A 19,337-nucleotide genomic window follows, 5' to 3' on the forward strand; every position below is an offset into this window, starting at 1 on the left:
AATATTCTTGACCTTTTTTTATTATAAAGCACTTCAGACAAACTTTGATCCAAAACCAAACAGTTCTCATTTGTAAAAGGAAACTATTTTAAAACAGGATTCATAACGAAAATAGACTGTTCTTAAGCATCAACTTCAGTTAGAGCTCTTCTGTAACGAAATCTAAAGACAAAGCTGATGGGTCAAGAGCTATTCATTTCATATATACTGATAAAAGGGAGACTAAGATGTTACACACACACCATGGAGCATCTTATTGTTGATAATGAAGTAGGAACACTCGATAGTTAATTCTGGCCTGACAAAGCAGTCCAACATTTAAATATTCTTCAGTCCCAAAAGAGACAAACCATTAACATTTCTCATTCAATAACTAAGCCAGCCCTGGCTAAGGGTTAAAGCTACTTTAAAGCATCTAACATGATAAGCTTTTCATTTCATGTACTTCTCCTGTTGATCAGCCAAGATTTTTGCTGAGGATTTAGCATCATAGAAAAGTTCATTTATTTCTTCAATATGCTCTTTCTCAATGCTGTCTTTCCCATTAATCTTGGCAAGCAGGTTAGCTGGGGTCAGCAACTGCACAGCATACCTGTGATCAAACAGAGGCAGATGAGCAATTACAACTCAGCACATGCCAGGGAACTGAAGATATGGAGGGGTGGGACATTTGCTGGGAAACACAGCTCTGCCAGCAGTAAGAAAAAGTCAGCAAGCACTCCAGCACATGCATTCTTTAAAGGAGAAAAGAGGAGCATTACCACTCTTTTTTTAATGATTGTTAACACACCATGTCATTGTAAAGGAGAGGTTTGTCTTGCTTCCAACAGTGAGTTATCTTACCATGAGTGGATTTAGACTCAGTCATGCTTAACAGAAAAGTGTGCCCAACTTACCTTAGGGTTGTCTTGGTACCAATTTCCCCTAAGTGGTTTAGAGCTTCTTCACTGATATTAATCCCTTCTGTCTGAGCACGGAGCTTTGTGATCTGTTGGGAAGAATAAGTGAGGCAGGAGTCCAAACAATTAACATGCTAAATTACTTTAATTAGCATCTATAAACTGTCAGCTTTGAGATGACATGCTACAAAACAAGATGGTGTGGAGAGTTACCCTGCTATAACTCACCACTAAACAAGAATTTGTAGAATTTTAAGTCTTTGAACAGGCAAATATAATGTTAAAAAAATTATTATCACAAAAGGAAGGTGAAGTAACACATCCGGAGTGCTAACCCTTCATGGTAACTCTGCATGGTTAGCAAGGCCTACCTACTAATAAGGAGCAGAATATGAGAACTTAAACAAGAAAATGGAAAATACATGTGAGAAATCAGTGGCAGCTGGAGTCTTGTGGACACACCAGTTACTGGATTCTGCAATGTATCACTGATGCTATACAGCAGAGCCCTCCAAAAAGCCCTACAGAAAGCTACACCCTTCCCATAGCAGCTCACAACACACTTTTTATTCAATTGACAAGAAGACAGTAAAATAAATCAAAAAGTTACTTTCTATGATTCACCTATTCCTTCAAGAAAAAAAAAAATCACTAAGAAGAATCTAATCTTTCAAGAACAGTCTCAGGCTTGTACCAGTTTGAAGATCTTTACAAAGTTGGGGAGGAAGATATCACCAATAAGCCTGAGCATATAAAGCTGTAACAAAAGTGGCACAAGTCTCTCGGTAGTCTGTATTACCAGCTGAGTGATAAGGGGCAGACTGGATAATGATGTTGTGTTGTAGTGCTGAGATAACTCTGGAACTGCAAGCCTCATATAATACAGGTATTTTTCACTTTGGCAGCTTTGTAAACAAGATATCAAGAAGCACTCGTTTAAATTAAAGCCATAAAAATGCGCTCAGGGAGCCAGGGTAGGGAGCAGAGTAAGAGAGGGGCTTGAAATGGCAGAAAGTTGGTGCTGAGATATGTACATTGACTATTGGCAATGCTGCTGCAAATCCCAATTTCAGGTTCAAGATTTTTACTTGCAGATCACCCAGATGTCCCCTTCCCTTCACTCACACACTGCTACTTTGTTCTTCCTCTGCTACAAACAACAAGGTATCAAATGCCACATCTTTAACAATGTTTTTTAAAAGAACTTTTTATGTAGCAACCTGGTAGAACACTACTGAAGGATTGGGGCCCAAGCCATTAACCCACCAGCTTGCTTACACATGGATTTACTATGGAATAGGAAAACAAGTGTTTATCAGGTAAAATACATTAGGAACAAAACATCTCAGTTATAACCTCTAATATCCAACAGGAGGCACATATGCAAAAAAGTTTGATTATAACAACACCTGACTAGAATAAGCATAAAAGTGAATTTTTTCCCTATTCTGGTTTCACCAAGGTTACTGTGTGTTTTGTCTCAGAGCAGCACTTCACAATGCGATTTCTACTTTATCAACATGCACAAAAAAGTATGTTGAACTGGTTATGAACAAACTTTCAGTAGATACATGACCAGATTCTGTGCTGATAAAGGAATCAATTGTGAAGGCAAGGGTCTCACACAGAAACATCATCTGCAGAAACCTCTTCCTAACATGAAAGACAAATGAGAGCAAAAATAGAGAATTAAACTTATGGGTGCCTTGTTTTTACCCCCCTTCCCCACCAGCTGTAGTCAGTTAGAAGCCAGAGTTAAATGTAATAGCTCCTCCTCTTCTCCCATGAGAAGCTGCCATTCAAAAGCCTTAATTTAAGGGAAGATGAGATTATCTGACTATGGGAAAATGATTTATGGGGCCCAGAGTCTGGACTCTATTTTTAGCTTTAGGCAATGCTACTGTGAACATTTCCTTTCCTTCAGCCCTGGGGAGGGTGGAAATAACAGCACTTACCCCGCTCTTCTGAAAATCTTATCTGCACGGTAATACAGCACTAACTACACAGAATTCACTTACACTACAGGGAAGTCCACACAGCCTTTAATACCGCCAGGCTGAGTAAAAGTCACACATGAAAATTTGTTTTGTATAGAGACTAAACCTAATTGTATTGTTAAATCACTGGGCTGCTTCTACTGCAATCTACACCCTAATGCTTCAAAGTGTCCTTTAGGTACAAAAAAATCATCCTGAGAACAGCTCAGAACAGCATCAGTGAAAAGCTCCTCAAACCAAGTGAAATGAAGCTTTGCCTCTGCGTTTAAGTTCGATAAATGCCTGGCTTCACCTTGGCACTTATTCAGCAGCAGGAGACCATTATCTGGTGACAATGCTCTCCTCCACTGACACTATCTCTTAAATAATACAAAGAATTGACATGGTAAACCCTAATGTCTTCTGCATTGTGTCACTTCCCGGCATTGAGACGCTAATGAGGGGGGATCTTTGACACAATGCATCATAATGGCACCAAGCATTATAATCGATACACAATACATTGTGATGGCCCCACAGGAAAACTTCCAGGCATTTGGAAGGGTATCTCTGCAACACTTGCTGTGCTTACATTTCCAAACTTGACTTGAGGAGCATGAAAAGTCTCCCAGTTTTAGGAGACAGCCCCAGTACGTTAAAGCTACAGTACAGGGCATAAAGGCAAAAATGCAGCGCATAAGGTTGTACTCCTCAATCCCTTTTGTGTCTCATGTGAGGGAAAAGCCCGAGGTCTGGGACTCAAGATCCCATTATGTGACACTTCAACTTACACCACCTGAAAAAGCACTACCTGCTGAAATCTGCAAACTATAGAAAGCACACCAGTGCAAGAGATTTCTTCAGCTGACAGTTGATGCCTTCCCGCAAGTGAGGTGCCACTTTCAGCCCCAGATGTGCATAGCAACTCCTCAGTGGCTGGGAGTCAGACAGAGAAGTTGGGTGCAGTTTTAACTAGCTCACTGTATTGGCTCCTAGAGAAGCAGGCTTTTAACAAGCAGGAAGCTTTCTGGCACAAGCCCTGGTGACCACAGAGTCAGACAGCTCTACAGTAACAGAATAGGCAGAAGCTGTGCACAACTTTGGGGATTCGTAACAAGTTCTTTAAAACGCTGTGCATACCTGCTTCATTTCTTGGGGTGTATAGAGCATGGTTCGGATAATCATTACTCGATCCAGCAGGTCCAATGGTATTCCATGAGGAGATACGATATCCTCTGTGCCTCTAGAGGAGAAACCAAACAGAAAGACATCACACACTAGTCTGAGTTCAGTACATTGATTGGGTTAAAATCAGTAGAAAGTGACTATACTAGTTTACAATTGTTGTGTGTCCACAGAGACACACACCCATGGGTCAGAGACAGGAAACATTCTGGTCTAACGTTCATTCCAGACAGCCCCAAGGAAACAAATACTATTGCTGGAGCTCTTAAACATGCCATTCAAAAATAGTGAGATGTGCTTTCCTGCCTTTTATCTCACAATACAGTCTTATCTAATGTTCCAAGGTATCTTCCAGCAAGGAAAAAATCATTCTTACTAAGTTGTTTAGCAGGATCAGCAGAAATTATATATACTATCATCCATCTGGAGAACATGCCCTGTTGCTGAGCAAGCCATTCTTTCCCCAGTCCCTCCAGTGAATAGTTCAGTGGTTTACATTCCATGCTTGCAATCCAGCAAACTGAGAAGTGTAGGTCTCTGTATGAAGGACAGGGCAGGATCTAGATCCCCAACCATTTTATTTGTTTGATGTACAACACCCAACAGCAAAGCCTGCAGATACGTGTACTCTTGGTTTCCCAAGACCACCATAATTTGCTGTGAAGTCGAGAGTGAAAGATACCTAGATTTAATTTATGACCATTGCAGAGATCGCAGTAAAACCAGTGAAGTGCTGGTAAAGAACTATATTTCTAAGTTCAGTGCTAGTATTTAGGCACTGCAACTCTTGCCATGGTCCTCCAATACTAGATGCCACTGTTATATGGAAAACTTCCTTTCTTAAATCACAGCTTTTTCATAACAAGATCCACAGTGAATCCATGCTGACAGATCTCTACTTCCTTTACTCTTACAGTCTTTTTGTATCTTTGCAAAGAGAATGCTGTAATGTCCACCTTAAACATTTTCGAAGGGCTTATGATTTTCACTTTTAAGCAATGCAAACAGAGGAAGATTAATACCAGATGAACCACTATGAGGGAAAGGAAAAGCTGGTTATACAGCTGAATTAAATTAATTCAAAGAGTAGCAATCATTGCTAATGACAGCTTGTTTAGACATAATTAGACCTAGACCACAAACTAGTAGTAGAACTTACAGAAGAGCCTGAAATAGGAGAGCACTTTTACTGAACATGCAAAGAATGCTTTTTGTGGGTGCAAAATATCAAAGTGAAGGCACAAAGTGAAATGAAGATGAAAAACAAGTTGGTTGGCAAGACTGAAGAATCACAAAAAGCCAGACCAACATAGCAGGGAAAGGGAGAGGCTGAACTGTGACACATATAAGAGTAAGAACAAGAAGCTGAAGTCTGATGGAATTAGGATAGTAAACAGCAAAATAATCCAGAAGCAGGAAACAATGATTATTAGAGGTTTGTAGCTCTGGTGTTTTTGATGTCACTAATGTGCAGGCAACAGATGTACCGAGGTATACAATAAGAATGGTAACTGTTACAGATCACCCAGGAAGTGAAACAATTCAGAAGCTGTTAGAGGAGGAGAGATGTGCTAGGGGAAAGGAGGAATTTCAGTCAGCCTGGCATTAAATGCTTGTCCCATCATGAAGCTTATGAGCAGCTTTTGAGCACTGATGCACCTTGCAACTCATGCAGAGGATTATCACAGGTGTCAGTGTCACAGACAAAAGCCTTCAAAGATTGTAACTCTACTGATACAGCTAATTCCAAGGTTTACGGACCAATGCAAACTGGAAAATTCAAGTTTTGATGTCATACCTGATAATGCAGTTTCCTCGGTTGGAAGCAAAGATGACAATGGGGGAAATAGAAGATTCCAGAGCTCGGTGCAGGTATGTGAAACACTCAATATCCAGCATGTGAACCTCATCCACAAAGAGCACACCTGGCACTAGCTCTGCAATGCCTTGATCGATGTATTTGTTCACCACCTTATTTATCTCTCCTCGAAGTTTGTCTGAGAACAAAAAGAAACTGTTGGTTGTTCTGCTAGGGAACAATAGGTCAGTAGGTAAAGACTGAAGCAAGGAAAATTCTTCTTAAACTTTTTCATGGTTTGCTATCTTACTACCACAAGGAAAATATCTGCGACACTAAAATTTTGTGGCATTTCATACTGTACTGGGGAGCCATCTGTGCAACAAACTATTTAAAAATTGCATTTCTCACACTTATGAAGAATTGATTGTTGGAGGTTTGTGGAGTTTGGTGTGGGGGGTGAAGAAGTCAGTCAAACATCAGTTTAAAACATGAAACTTACTGAAGTTTCCAAGCATAGCTGAAAAGAACATCACTGAAAGAATGAAATCTTTTTATTCTATTTCAGCAAAGAAGTTGTGTTTAACAAAAAAAAAGGCTATATAAGTTTCTGTGAACCTACTACTCTCAAAGCTATGCCAGATATTACATCAATAAATCTGGTATTAGAATAAGCAAAGCAACCTCTGGGACAGACAAAATACTTCAAAAGATGGCCATTGAGTTAGGTATTGAAACAGATTTTGATTTAAATTTAGATAGTCACTTAGTGAAGCATCATTTCTTTCAAAGCAAAAAGGAGAACACATCTGTCTGTAGATACTGTTTTCTCCAAACACCTGTAGTTAAGATAGGAAGAGCAGCAGTGCATGTGGAGCATCAGGTCCTTAGACAGCTGTTCCAGAGGTGCCATTTTTCTATTCCACCAAAATTCAGTATGGTTGCTACAACATTTTTTAGACGTTGTGTATTACTGCTGTTCAGTTTGGCTCTTTGTTGAAAGCCTGAATCTCACACTGTGGCAGGAATGTTGTGGGAAGGGGGATGGCACTGCCATTCCGACCTCTCCCCAGGAAGATGGGTGCAGAGCAGTGTATACATTTTCCCACTATATGCATGAACTTGTTGCACTGTCTCCAGCCACTGCAATTCTAGCAACTGTATCACTGCTTTGTGAAATCGGAGTATTTATGAATATGTATTATGTAGGCATTCATTTCAATATTGTTACTCTATTTTCTAATCCTTTTCTAACTGGAAAACACATAGATTATATTGGTCTCAAAATACCATACAGGTTTCATACCAGTGATTTCAGTTTTCTTAGGCTTCATCAACTGTCCCATCATAGAAAGGATGTCTTGCCCTCCCTAGAAAAACAAAGTTACAGATCAGCTATGACGTCATGTATAAAGCACATACCTGGGGAATTTTATAGATCAGGAATTGGTCAAAGAAGTTGTTTCTTACAGTTAACTTGACATTTTATATCAGCAGTCTTTGATAATAAGTCTTTGTCAAGGTTTAGGCCAGTTCACCACAACAGTATTCTAAACATAATCACCTATCTACCTCCTCATCCTTTGTTCAGCCTTGCTCATTTGGAGAGCATAAAAAATCAAAATGAGATATCCTCTCTTAAAAAAACTGTCACAGAGAAAATCTTGAGGAATGAAATTGTCAGGGAACACAGAGACTTCGACTGCCTGCATGCACAGTAGGTGTTCAGCCTGTCAACATGGGAAGAATTATTCTAAATTTTATGACTTTTGAATACCATTATTTTTATCAAATAATTTTTTTTTTGTAAATAAGGAGGTTTATTTTGAAATTGAGTAAGTTAAAGAGTTGTATTGTTATACTGTAGGGATTCCAGCCTTTAAACTTGTTAATGACTTTGTTTTTGACACAGACAAAATTCTCTCAAGAGTGAACAAGACACAGCAAGAAGTAATTCTCCTATTTTTTTTTTCTGCAATACATGCAGAGCTCTACTGAAACTCACAAAGAAGTTTAACAAGTGGCTATGAAACATTTCTGAACAAACGGAGGACATCAGTGGAATCCACAGCGGACAAAAATACTTAGTACCTCAGTCCTTGCAGTTGCCATTTCACAGCCATGAAACCATAAACACAGAGCAGAATAAATTAATTTGCACTCAGAATTTCCAAGAAATGAAATGATGCAGGTCTGGCTGCTGCTACCTCACACCTGTAGGCAGCTTTCCTTCTGGAGAGAAAGCAATAATCTCTTTTCCTGGTCAGAGGAAACAGCCCACATCACTCTTTTCCTGCAAGTGATGGGGCACAGTGGTGGAGGGAAAGAGAGCAGGGTCTAGATTATGCATTAACTGTGAAGGTGGTGGATCCCAACCACATGGAAGCTCTTCTACAACTCCAAGACTGTTCTTTGTAGTGCTTGAGTGTTACTCTGACCAGTATTCCATGATCAGGTGCATGAATTTTAAGGAAGCAACTGCATCTTTAACCTCCATGGCAGGGCCCTGAAGGCAGGCAGCTGCAGCATGACCTCCCTGAGGAGAGAAGAGCTAGACTGGCCTTCAAGGTGTAACACCCACTGCTTTTCCTACAGTGGAATCTTTGAGGGTGAGTGAGTTAGCTCAACTTCCTACATCTCAATTATTCTGGTAACATCACATCTATGTCAAATAATTTTTCTGAAAAGACTTCATCTGTGAAGTCAGATACCTGAGGTCGAGCATTGGCCACATCCAAGTCATGCAGGGTGACATCCTGAATAATTTCCTTTTTCTTGTGCACATCACCTTTTGGCAAGGGAACATACTCTTCAGCTTCAAGGTCAAATTCCGTAGCATAGATATCACACCTGCCTTGCCTCTGAGGAACAGCAAAGAGAAACCCAGGTATAGAATTAATTTCAGTTCCAAAACCTTGAGTGACATGAACTCGATAACGGGGTTAGTTCACAATTCCAGTTCTGACAAGCTTCAGCTGACAATCCAGACATCCCACTCCCTGCTTAGCAACAGGCATACCCTATCTACTGATCAAAGCTCAAACACTCTGTTGAAAAACGCCTGATATTTTCAGTGGCAAGAATATTCCATTTCTCTCTCCCCTTCTTTTAACCGTATGCAATTCTTGCTAAAGGACAAATCCAGCAGATTAACCAGAGATTGGGAGAACTGTTCAAGACTCCTTTGTAGGTGGGTGATTTATTATATGATAGAAAATATTATGCTCATCCATTAAACAGCAAGTATCACTATATACTTACTTTCTAAATCAGATATGAAAAGAATGCTAACTAATGCAGTATTCCCTTCTACATGTATATATCTTGTGGAGAAAATACCAGAGCGATAAAAGAAAGATTAAATACGCTGCACATGTCAGCCTGAAAATGACTAAAGTTGCTTGGTTTTTCCCCTCTTCCCTAAGAGATGCCTTGATCTTACAGAAAAGAAAACTCATCCAGACAGCATCAGTGATAGCTTCCTTGCCAGATGACCTTAATTGTGAACCAGATCACCATGTTCTTTGGGTGCAAAAGAGACTTTTCTCTCCAGATAAGGACAGCACTGGGCTCTTTTTAAAATTTCCATGTAACCATTTTGTGTCAGTTAAGGTTAATAAATCAGAGAGCCTTCTGACAAAGGCAGAGAAAGGTCTACAAGAAACATACACCTGCATGAAAGTACCGAACTTTTCTTTTACCTTGACAGCTCCACTGTTTGCCTCAATATAAATAACGTCACCAGTTTCCACTCGCTCCTTCTGCAAGCTTTCAAAAATGCTTGGGTCCAGCTGGAGACAAGCAAACAGCACAGTTGGTCAAAACAGTTCCATATTGTTATGGTAATCAAGGTAAAGAAATTCAGTTTGAAGCTCACTCCCACCAGACAAAATTAAACTGCAACTCACCCCGACAACACCTCTAGGATTTTATAAAGCTGTAACATTTGGAGTAGGGATAGAGAATAACTCTGAAAGATGCACAGAACTCACTGTCTTACCAAAAAAATCTGCTATCCAAAAGGAAGTGACAGTGCCAGAAACATAATGGTACCAGCTACAAAACATACCTCTAAGTAATGTGACAATGTATTTATACCTAGGAAACAGTAGTTCTCTAGATTTCTAGGAAAACTTTTATAAAAAAAATCTGGCTATAGCATTGAATTATGTTCCTTGATTTCTTGAGTCCTTATCCTCTGTGGAGCTCTGTGAGGGAGAGTGGGTGTGGAATACATTAGATGCCTTTGTTTCTCTTGGTACATGTTTATTCACTTTTGCTCTTCATTTCCTTCAGAGTGAACAAATGAAAGATGATACTTAACAGCAGAGACAGCTTTTAGTTCTCTCCTAGTCTGACTGGGAAATTGAATGGAGACAAGAAAACAAAAGGAAAGTGGGCCTGAGCTGGCAACGCACCAGCTCAATTTCCAGTTCTCTATCAAATATTCACTAGAGCATGACACCCATGCAGAAAGAAAGGATGTGACAGAAAGAACAATTTATATCTAAACAGGCAATATTTCCCTAGCCAAATCCTCGAAAATTTGGTTCCTGACAACTAGGAAAACAAAACCAAACAAGGCCTTTCTTGTATGTTTATTACCATGAACATGAATTTATAGCCAGGGTCAGAGTGTATCACAGACTGAGACAGAACAAAGTTCAGACTGCCAGCTCAGCCCATTTTTTGTGGTACTAGTGATCAACAAAACTGTATCAGGATCTCTTCCTACTAAAACTCACCTTTAACTCACTGAAGACATACAGTTACGTGCTGCCAGAGAAATAACAGCAGCTGCTAACCAAGTGATGATGGGTTTATCTCCTATTTCAATTAGTAGGAGACAAGACCAATATCCAAATATTCTACATAAAGCAGATAAACATGAACAGTCAGGATAAAGCTGTCTAGCCAAAGAAAGCAGCCTCCTGGCAGCCCCACTTGACAGAGATGGAGATCAAGAGCTTGAAATGGAAATAAGAAGTGCCAAAAATAGAAGCTGCTAACTCGAAATACTTAAGGAAATCTCTGAGACTCTACCACACGTACCTTCAACTGTTTGGTTCCCTTTGCAGTTTTGAGTCCTATAATTACATGGCTGATGGTTTTGCCATATCCCCCCATAGGGTTCTCAGTCTCACAGGGAGTTAGTTCTGTGACTTCTCCTTCATAAACCTCCTTGGTCTCTTTAATCCTCAGTCCTGCAAGAAATTGTTTAGAATAGTTTCATTATACACTTAGGAGTCTGCTGCTTTACTGTCAAAAAAATGTAACATATGGTTAGGCTGCATTACATTTCATGGTAAAATTTTACTTTTATAGGCAGAAAGATGAATTATTGTTCTCTTCTTCAATTTTAAGTGAGAATACTCATCCTGTGCACCAGAATGAAAGCTCAGCCCAAGTTCTGACCTGCTAAGAAGTTCATTAAACTTTTAGAAATTACTTTTTTCCTACTCATTATTACTAGTTTTTGAAGCAAATGTTAGGATCCTCTGTCTCTTTTCCCTCCCACAAAGAGGGAATTTGCTTGATTTTTTTCCCCTGTGCTAAAGCCAGAAACACAGATCATCTTCTGAAACTAGTGACATTAATTTAACAGCGAGTTTTACGCAATTTTTGGACCACCAGAAAAGCCCTGCAAAGTTAACAAAAAGATAGGAAAAAAAAAAAAGGAACTCCATAAAAAACTTGACATTTTAGCAACTGAGGTAAAAATATTACATAAATTGATTAACAGGTATTGTGCTAGAACTTCATAAAATTACTAAGGGGTTATTGTATAATTTCAAATATTTCTCAAGTTAATAGCAAAAGCTGAGCTAGACAAAATTTAGCAGAAACTGCTACAATGCAAATTTAAAACTATTTCAAAATAGCTGAAAATTACATCCTCACTTTGCTACATTTCAGATAGACAAGCAATCATTAGAGTATCTGGTTCTAGTTTGTGTTTTTCTGCTCTAGTCACAACTACTGTTTAAATAACTAGGTTATTTTAAATTGATAATATTGAGCTGATGAGATTTACAGGTAGACCGTTTCAAAACAAACCCACTATCATCACCACCACCACTACAATTATGTACGTTCTAACTACATAGAAGTTCAAAGAATCCACATCTGAAGAACTCTATGAAGTATTTTATGAGACACACATGCCATACGAAAAATAATGAATGGGCTGTAACAAGATATAAGGAAGTCATCCTGCCCAGTCTGAGGGTATTGTGACTCTATAAAACTTTCCTTGTTCCGTAACTTTTCATTTTGCTTTGAAATAGATCAGACACTTCACCAGTAATTTTGAGCTGCTGATAGGGGCTATAAAGAACTGACAAATACGAGTCTGTCTCCCTCTACTGGGCCTAAATTCAAACCAGGATATGAAATGCGAGAAACAGCGTAACTGTAGATAACATGACAAATTCTTGGTAAGAAATGATTGCTTCCTCTTACTTAAGACTACATAAAAAGTTGTGTATGAAGTTAATTTCAGTAATTTTAAAAATGTTTTTCAGGTATGTCAAAACACCAGACAGAAATTAATGAACCTTTGAGTTATAAAACTGACCTAGACGAGGCTGCATCACACTGGCTCATATGCAAGGAGTGTGAAGCAATATGGGAATTTGCACATTGAAACTGCTGTTGTCACAAACTGGACCAGGTTTGCGTGTTCTTTTTGTTTTGCTTTTAAACTTGCAGCACAAGTTCTATTCTGCTCTGAAAACCTGGCAGCCTGTTTGTGTTTAGGGTACAATTTGTATGCTGCTGAAGCATGCAATGAATCTTCCAGTTCCATTTCATCTGAAAAGAATCCAGTTCACGTGCTCATTCTGTTCACCAACACAAGTCAAAGCCAAGTCAGCAAGGGCAAACGCAGGGATTTGCTTCAGAAGCCTGCCTCTAATCCAGACTAATGTGCTTTTAAGAGATGTGTCTGTAGAAAATATTTACAGATGAACATGATCTGAACAAAGGTAATGGATGCTTTGAACTTGCTGCTGATTATCCTTTGATTTCAAATTAATCTGCATGTTTCAACTATGAACTTCATTCTCAAAAGAGTTCTTAGAGAGATCTACTTCCAAATCAGACACAAATCCAAGGCAGCAATTGTGGGCTATTTCATGTTTTGGTTCAACAGCACTCCATGGAGCTAAACAGTGCTTGCTTGACTCACTGGCAGGTACAACCTGGCAACACAAGGAACAGTCATACTATTGAAGTGGCTACTGCAGCAGTTATTTTTGATTGCAACTGAGCTCTAACATTAGCTGCTATCATCATCTTCACCAGCTGCTAATGAGCTCTATACTGGATTAATCTATCCCAGGTTAAATTTCTTTTAACCCATACAGCAATTCGATCTGCTCATTTCCCACTCTGTCCTTTTATATTTCTTACATATTATAAGCTCTCTACTGCATCCCAAACACTACTTGGCCTTGAGACTATGTCAAGTCTGTTATTAAAAGACTCTAAACAATAACAATTCTGTGAAGTCAGAGTAACTCCTACTTTCTTATAAAGTGATGGGTCCAAACCAGTCAGACTCTGTAATTTCCAAGAAAAAAACCCCAACCATTAGGTAAAAAAATTGGTATTAACATCTCTGATAATTAAATCAGGTGGCTAAACCCCTTGAAAGTAAAATCCATTATATGAGCAATGATGATGTACACAGAAGCTGCTACCAAGGAACCATACAAAAAGCCAAAACTCAGTAATACCTAAATGAATACTTCAAGTACTGATGGATGGGTGAGTTGAAGGTTCCCTTGCACCCAGACCCAGCTGCCACTGCACAGAATCATTTTTTTAAAAATGCACCCTTGTAAAGTATTTCTTTATCAAGCAGGGAAGCTAAAACCTACCTGAGATTAAAACCCAACTGGAAAGTGTTTCATTACAAGAAATGGTGATTACTAGTCCTTTAAAATATTTCATAGAATTTTTTCTTACATTCATAAAAATATTCAATAAAGGCTGTGTTATGAAAATGTGACATGGAATTCAACAGAAAGGAATAAAAGAAGTTCCATCTTTCATTAACACTAATATTTGTTTAGAAGTGTCTTTCTATTGACATTCAGGGAATGCAGGGAACTAACAATGTAGCTGGCTGTTAAACCTCAGAGAGTTAAAATACTGCTATCCCTAGAAATGACAACATGGATGGCCTAAGTTTCATCTGTTGGCTCAGGTTTCCAAATCTCTGACAGGGAACTTCATCACATCAAGGAAATTTTGCAGACTACCGAGTCTCTGTCTTCCCTCCCCCAGGCCCTGCCAGTTTCATGGTAACCAGAAGACCAGAGACTACTGAAAGTTGCTCTCTTATAAAAGTCAAAGGAATACTTTTGTTTCACTGAAGAACTGAGAGACTTCTTCACCCTGCTGCTGCCAGATGAAGTCCAAGAGGAAACATGGTACTGAAACAGGAAAATGAACTGTTAATACGTTCAGGACTAAAATCAACTGGGCTCTCTTTAGCCAATCCTCACACAAATAAGGGCCACTTCTGTCTGCATTTATCAGCTGTCAGCAGCAATCATACAAGAGATTTTAGACAGTCACTGAGGCTGTGTTGCAAATAAAGCCAATTTACATCAAACTTGTAAATGCACCGTAGACTTGAGGAAGACATTGAGTTGAAGTGTGTGCTTGCTGGAACAGTAAGTCAGGCTAATGCTGCTGTTTGGGAGCTCCTGATTAAGACTGTTTAGTAGGGTGAAATCACTAAAACAAAAAAAATGGGAGGAGAATTTTTCTGTCTGTAAGTATTTCTGCTAACGTAAGAAATTAAAAATTATTTTTTCTTTCAGCTTTATTCAGTCACAGGCAAAACGGAGAGGTGAATATGGAGGACGAGAGAATAATTTGGTGAAGTATAAACCATAATACAATAACTAAGTTACAGTTTGTAAACAGAAAACCTGACTCCACTAAGTGTGAAAGAGATTCACTAAATTAGGACCAGCACTGAAGAAAATAAGCATACAAAAATATGAGAACATTGTGACCACTGGAAACTTCTTATTTTTTAGGTGACTGGAAAAAAGCAAAGTAAGCATCATGCAAATACTTAATTCTTCTTTTCCTGAAACTTACCAATTGCACGTCGGAAGTTTTCCATTAGGACTTCTGTTTTCTTGATCTCAGTGGAATAGACCTCACTTCCAACCATAGGACAAAAGGGAACTTTGCTTCCCAGTTCCTGAGCAATAGCTAAAGCCAAAGCAGTCTTTAAAAGGAAAAAAAAAAAACAAAACCAAATACAAAACCCAGACATTAATTTTGAAGAGAATTAAGGATTCTTTTTCCACAAAGTTAATTTACCTCATTATATCACTTTCTATATATCAACTATCAATTTAATAGTAAGACTATTCTGTCTGACATACATTTCTCACATATAACAACCCTCCTTCAACACAGGTGACTTTGGCCAAAGACTTTTAAAAAACCTTAAAGAGCCAATACCGGGCATTTGAATGCAAAAAGCCTTAAATAGCATGGGGGAAAAAGTAAACCAAACAAAAACTATTCTGGCTTTAAATATAAAAGTAACTTCTAAAACTTTTTCAGAGCCTGTGTTACCTATGTGTTTACTACCCTACAAGAGGTGGGTTCACACTAAAGATGCTGAACACACCACTGGATACTGCAAGTGTCGACGACATGGCAAAAGCAAAAGTATAAAGTAGGAAACTATACCAATACACCGATTGAAAAAAAATTCTGGTAGATGAAAACATTTTCTAACCACTACCCTAAAACAGTTTTGACAACAAATTAGAATAGATTTGGAAATATTTTATTTCATAACAAAATAGAAAAATAGTACCTTGCCAGTTCCAGGAGGTCCTGCCAACAGCACAGCTCTGCCAGCCATTTTTTTGCTTTTGATTAGCTCCACTATAACCCCACACGCCTATAAGTTAAGTATTTACACTGTTAACACAAGTACTGCTATAGCATCTTTTGTTCCAACACTACCTAACGAGTTTAGAAAAAATAGCTTTTACAAAAAGTAAAGATTTCAATTTCATGCACACAAAAAGAAAAACAAGATCAGAAAAACGTGATTTCTACAATTATTTTATCTAACACAGACATTAAAAATCACAGACAAGATAACTCAATCTGTGAGCTCTGACTCCTCTTCCCTCCCGCAGTCCCACACGCAGAGAGAGGTTGGAAAGTAAAGCAGGAGATCAATCTTCGCTGCCTGAGCCGCAGATCCTCTACAGATCCTCTTTCACGGCCAGGCTGGATGGCGCTCCGAACAACCTGGTCCAGGGGAAGGTGTCCCTGCCCACGGCAGAGGGCTTGGAATGAGATGATCTTTAAGATCCCTTCCAACCCAAAGCATTCTGTGATTCTGTGAGGCTTTTATCCGAACACCGCACTGAAACGGATGCTCGAATCCCTACTTGCACCAAATCTGTTAACTTTTGGTTGGTTCCGTTGCCTGTAACACCGCAATTTCTACGCCCGACACCCGGGAGACCGTCACCGTCCTCGCACAGGCGGGAACGGAGCAAGTACAGTCCCGACCGCCCCCATAGCATCTCACACGGCAGCAGCGACACGGGGGAGCCCAGGCACGACTCTCACTCGCTGTCGGGACTTGTCATACGCCCCCGCCCGGCCCGGCCCGGCCCCGCGCTCACCTCCCGCGCATTCTCCTGCCCCACGAGCCCGGCCCCCGCCGGCTTGGCGGCGCCGCTCTCGTCCAGCCCCAGCCCCTTGACATGGCTGTGGGCGGCGATGCGCTGGGTCTTCGAGGTGCTCTTCACCTCCTCGATCTTCATGGCGGGGCAGGGGCAGCGCAGGGGCAGCGCAGGGGCAGCTCCGGCCCGGCCGCCCCGCGCTCCTCGCACGCGGCCCGCGCGTTACCGGGGCTCCCGGCGCGCGCCCGACGCGCCCCGCCCCCGCCCCGCCATTGGCCCCCGTCACGGCGCTCTCGGCGCTCATTGGGCGCGGGGCCTGCCCGTCACCCGCAGGGGCGCAGGTTTTTAGGGTCCGCCCGCCCGTTTCCGCGTGCGGCGCGTGCGGAGGGTCCGGGCGGGCGCGGGCGCTGCGGAGGAGTTGGGCCGGGAAGGGGAGAAGTCATGGAGTCACTGTCCCTGAGGGTGCTCGGGGAAACACTGGACGGGGCACTCGGTGCCAGGGTCTGGGTCAGAAGGTGGTGGTCTGTCATGGGTTGGACTCTGTGCTCTCGGAGGTCTTTTCCAACCTAAGTGGTTCTGCGATTCTCTGAATCGGCAGGGGCGGTTTGGGGAGAGGCGAGCGGAGCCCTCCTGGAGGGGGAGAACCAGCTCGTTCTTGCTCGCAGGTTTCTTGGCCCTGCAGTACCATCACCACTTTCTGCCTTCCTAGAATCCGGTTTGATGCTGGAGCCAGCGTTTCTCCCCGCTGCCAGGGCTGGGGGAGCCCCGGGTGTCCCTGGCTCGGTGTGGGGCTGCTGCCCCTCTCCCGGTCTTGTCGCTTGCCCACCCCCAGCCGCCGACAGTGCGCCAGGAACCCTGAGCCTTATCAAAACCTCGGCTGGCTTTAGCTCACAAAAATAAGCTGAGGCTCACCAAGGGTGTTTTCTAAAACTTTGTCAAAGATTGACAGAATTGTTACAGTTGGAAGGGACCACTGGAGATCATCTAGTCTAACTCCCCTGACAAGGAAGTAAGGGTGGTCTCTTACCTGCTCGGTGTTGCTCACTAGTTTTTAGCATTCAGTGAAACTGCAGAATAATTCTATTCCACATCTCGGAAGGAAAGCCTTCCTGTAAGCATTTGAGGCTGTCACACGTGCTGCACCTACAGCACGTATTCGTTATGAGCTTTGAGCAATTGAAATGGGTAAAAACACTCCAGCTTCTCAGCAGGTCGTTTCATGGCCTCACAGAAACATCCACGTTTCATGAGGTCTGTGGTGTTACAGCTTCTAACTGTGGTTTGGTGGTAATTCTGCTGCACCTTCTATGAAGGGTTTAAAAGCTTAATATAGAGATCACTCCCAGTGACATTTTAGATGGGATCTGGGAACCTGCAGTTCCAGTGAGTTCTCCTTGTTGGTAGATATTGTGATCTCTCCCACAAATAAGACAGGGGATTCTTCCCATGGATATACAGAGTTGTCTGTGATTATAAACCCCTGGCCGTGTCTGCAATTTTTAAACCCTGTCGATGAATGTGGTATGAAGCAGGACTGATGCCTGGTGGCATATTGGCTTTCCCGTGCACTGCCAGGGGAATTGCAAAAGCAGTCCTGTGACAGCACAAGCTTCTAGAGCAGTTTTAGGGAGGATGGGAGTTATGGTTCAATTTGCAAAAGCCCAGTGAACCACATACATGCTATTCATTCCCTTTTTGTTCAAGAGCTTCCATTAGTTTTGTTATAAATGTCATTTGGCAAAGACAAGACTTTGCTATTTGTTGCTTTCTTTTCCTGTTAATTTTTCTGTCAGTTTATATTTACATATTCTAGTTTAAAATTGTAATTGCAATATAATTGCACACATGTGTGGTTCAACACCTTTGTAAGGGTATCCTGCTATACAACTGTTCAGCTAAGAATTTTGGCCAACAAATATGAGCCATTCTTTAAATAATTAGAAAAGCATGTATGCCATTAGACACTGTACATCCTCTCAGGGTCATATTAGTCACAGAACACAAATGCCTAATAGGTACTGAATTGCTGACTTTTTCCTTTGTAAAAGAGCAAATATACAACTTTGATTTCTCCAGTGCATTAAACTGCCGCAAGTGCTGTGGGTAAGTCTGGTCAGAGTTCAAGTTTCTGCCAGTTCTGGAAGGATAATTAGCAAGTCTGGTAAGAGCTCTGAAGGCAGTGATGTTGCTATCAAGGGGTTCAGGTTAAGTATGACCCTCCTTTTCCAAAGGGTGAAATACATAATAATTTGTTAACTTAGACTGAAACCTGTCCATATGGTCCATGTTATCTTGTTTGATGTTGTAGCAAGGCCTGTTTTTGAGATTATGGCATTTCAAAGTCTATTTAATAATATTTGCTTATTTATTTTTGGTGAAATTCAATATACAAGAATGTAGATGGCAGGAATAAAAAACTGCTGTTAATCTTCACTGTAACTTGGAGGAAGGATAGAAATATTCTATGTCTATAAAAATCAGATATGCTACATAAGGTTAACTTCAGAAATACTAATTAGGGATTTTTCCTGCTTAAAGTGGATAACAAACAGAGTGTTAATTGTTTCTCTACAGCAATAAGATGTCTCAAACCCGGAATTTAGAGCCTAAAACTTCTGTCTGCTAGTGACCATTGCTGTTCAGTAAATAAAATCTGCTGCCACAATGAAGGTACAATTTTAATATTGACCTGCAGAAAATGTGACTAAAATTATTTGGGTTTGTGTTTGTAGTAGAATAGAAATAAGAACAAGTGAAAAATAGTTTGCTGGATAAATGTGAGGCTGGCTTCTCC

General features: G+C 40.6%; 1 protein-coding gene across 1 annotated transcript; it reads right to left on the bottom strand.

Moving 5' to 3' along the window:
- Position 1: 1 nt before the first annotated feature.
- Positions 2-16,806, bottom strand: RUVBL1 (RuvB like AAA ATPase 1). Its single transcript, XM_032120954.1, has 11 exons — positions 16,544-16,806; positions 15,715-15,801; positions 14,979-15,111; positions 10,911-11,062; positions 9,560-9,649; positions 8,570-8,719; positions 7,165-7,228; positions 5,859-6,057; positions 4,016-4,118; positions 897-988; positions 2-592 (listed from the first exon to the last, which is right to left on the bottom strand). The coding sequence occupies exons 1-11, from the start codon at positions 16,682-16,684 to the stop codon at positions 433-435; spliced, it is 1,371 nt and encodes a 456-aa protein (XP_031976845.1). The 5' UTR covers positions 16,685-16,806; the 3' UTR covers positions 2-432.
- Between the last annotated feature and the right edge of the window lie 2,531 nt (positions 16,807-19,337).

The sequence above is a fragment of the Corvus moneduloides genome, chromosome 11 (genome assembly GCF_009650955.1).
Source record: "Corvus moneduloides isolate bCorMon1 chromosome 11, bCorMon1.pri, whole genome shotgun sequence".
NCBI lineage: Eukaryota > Metazoa > Chordata > Aves > Passeriformes > Corvidae > Corvus > Corvus moneduloides.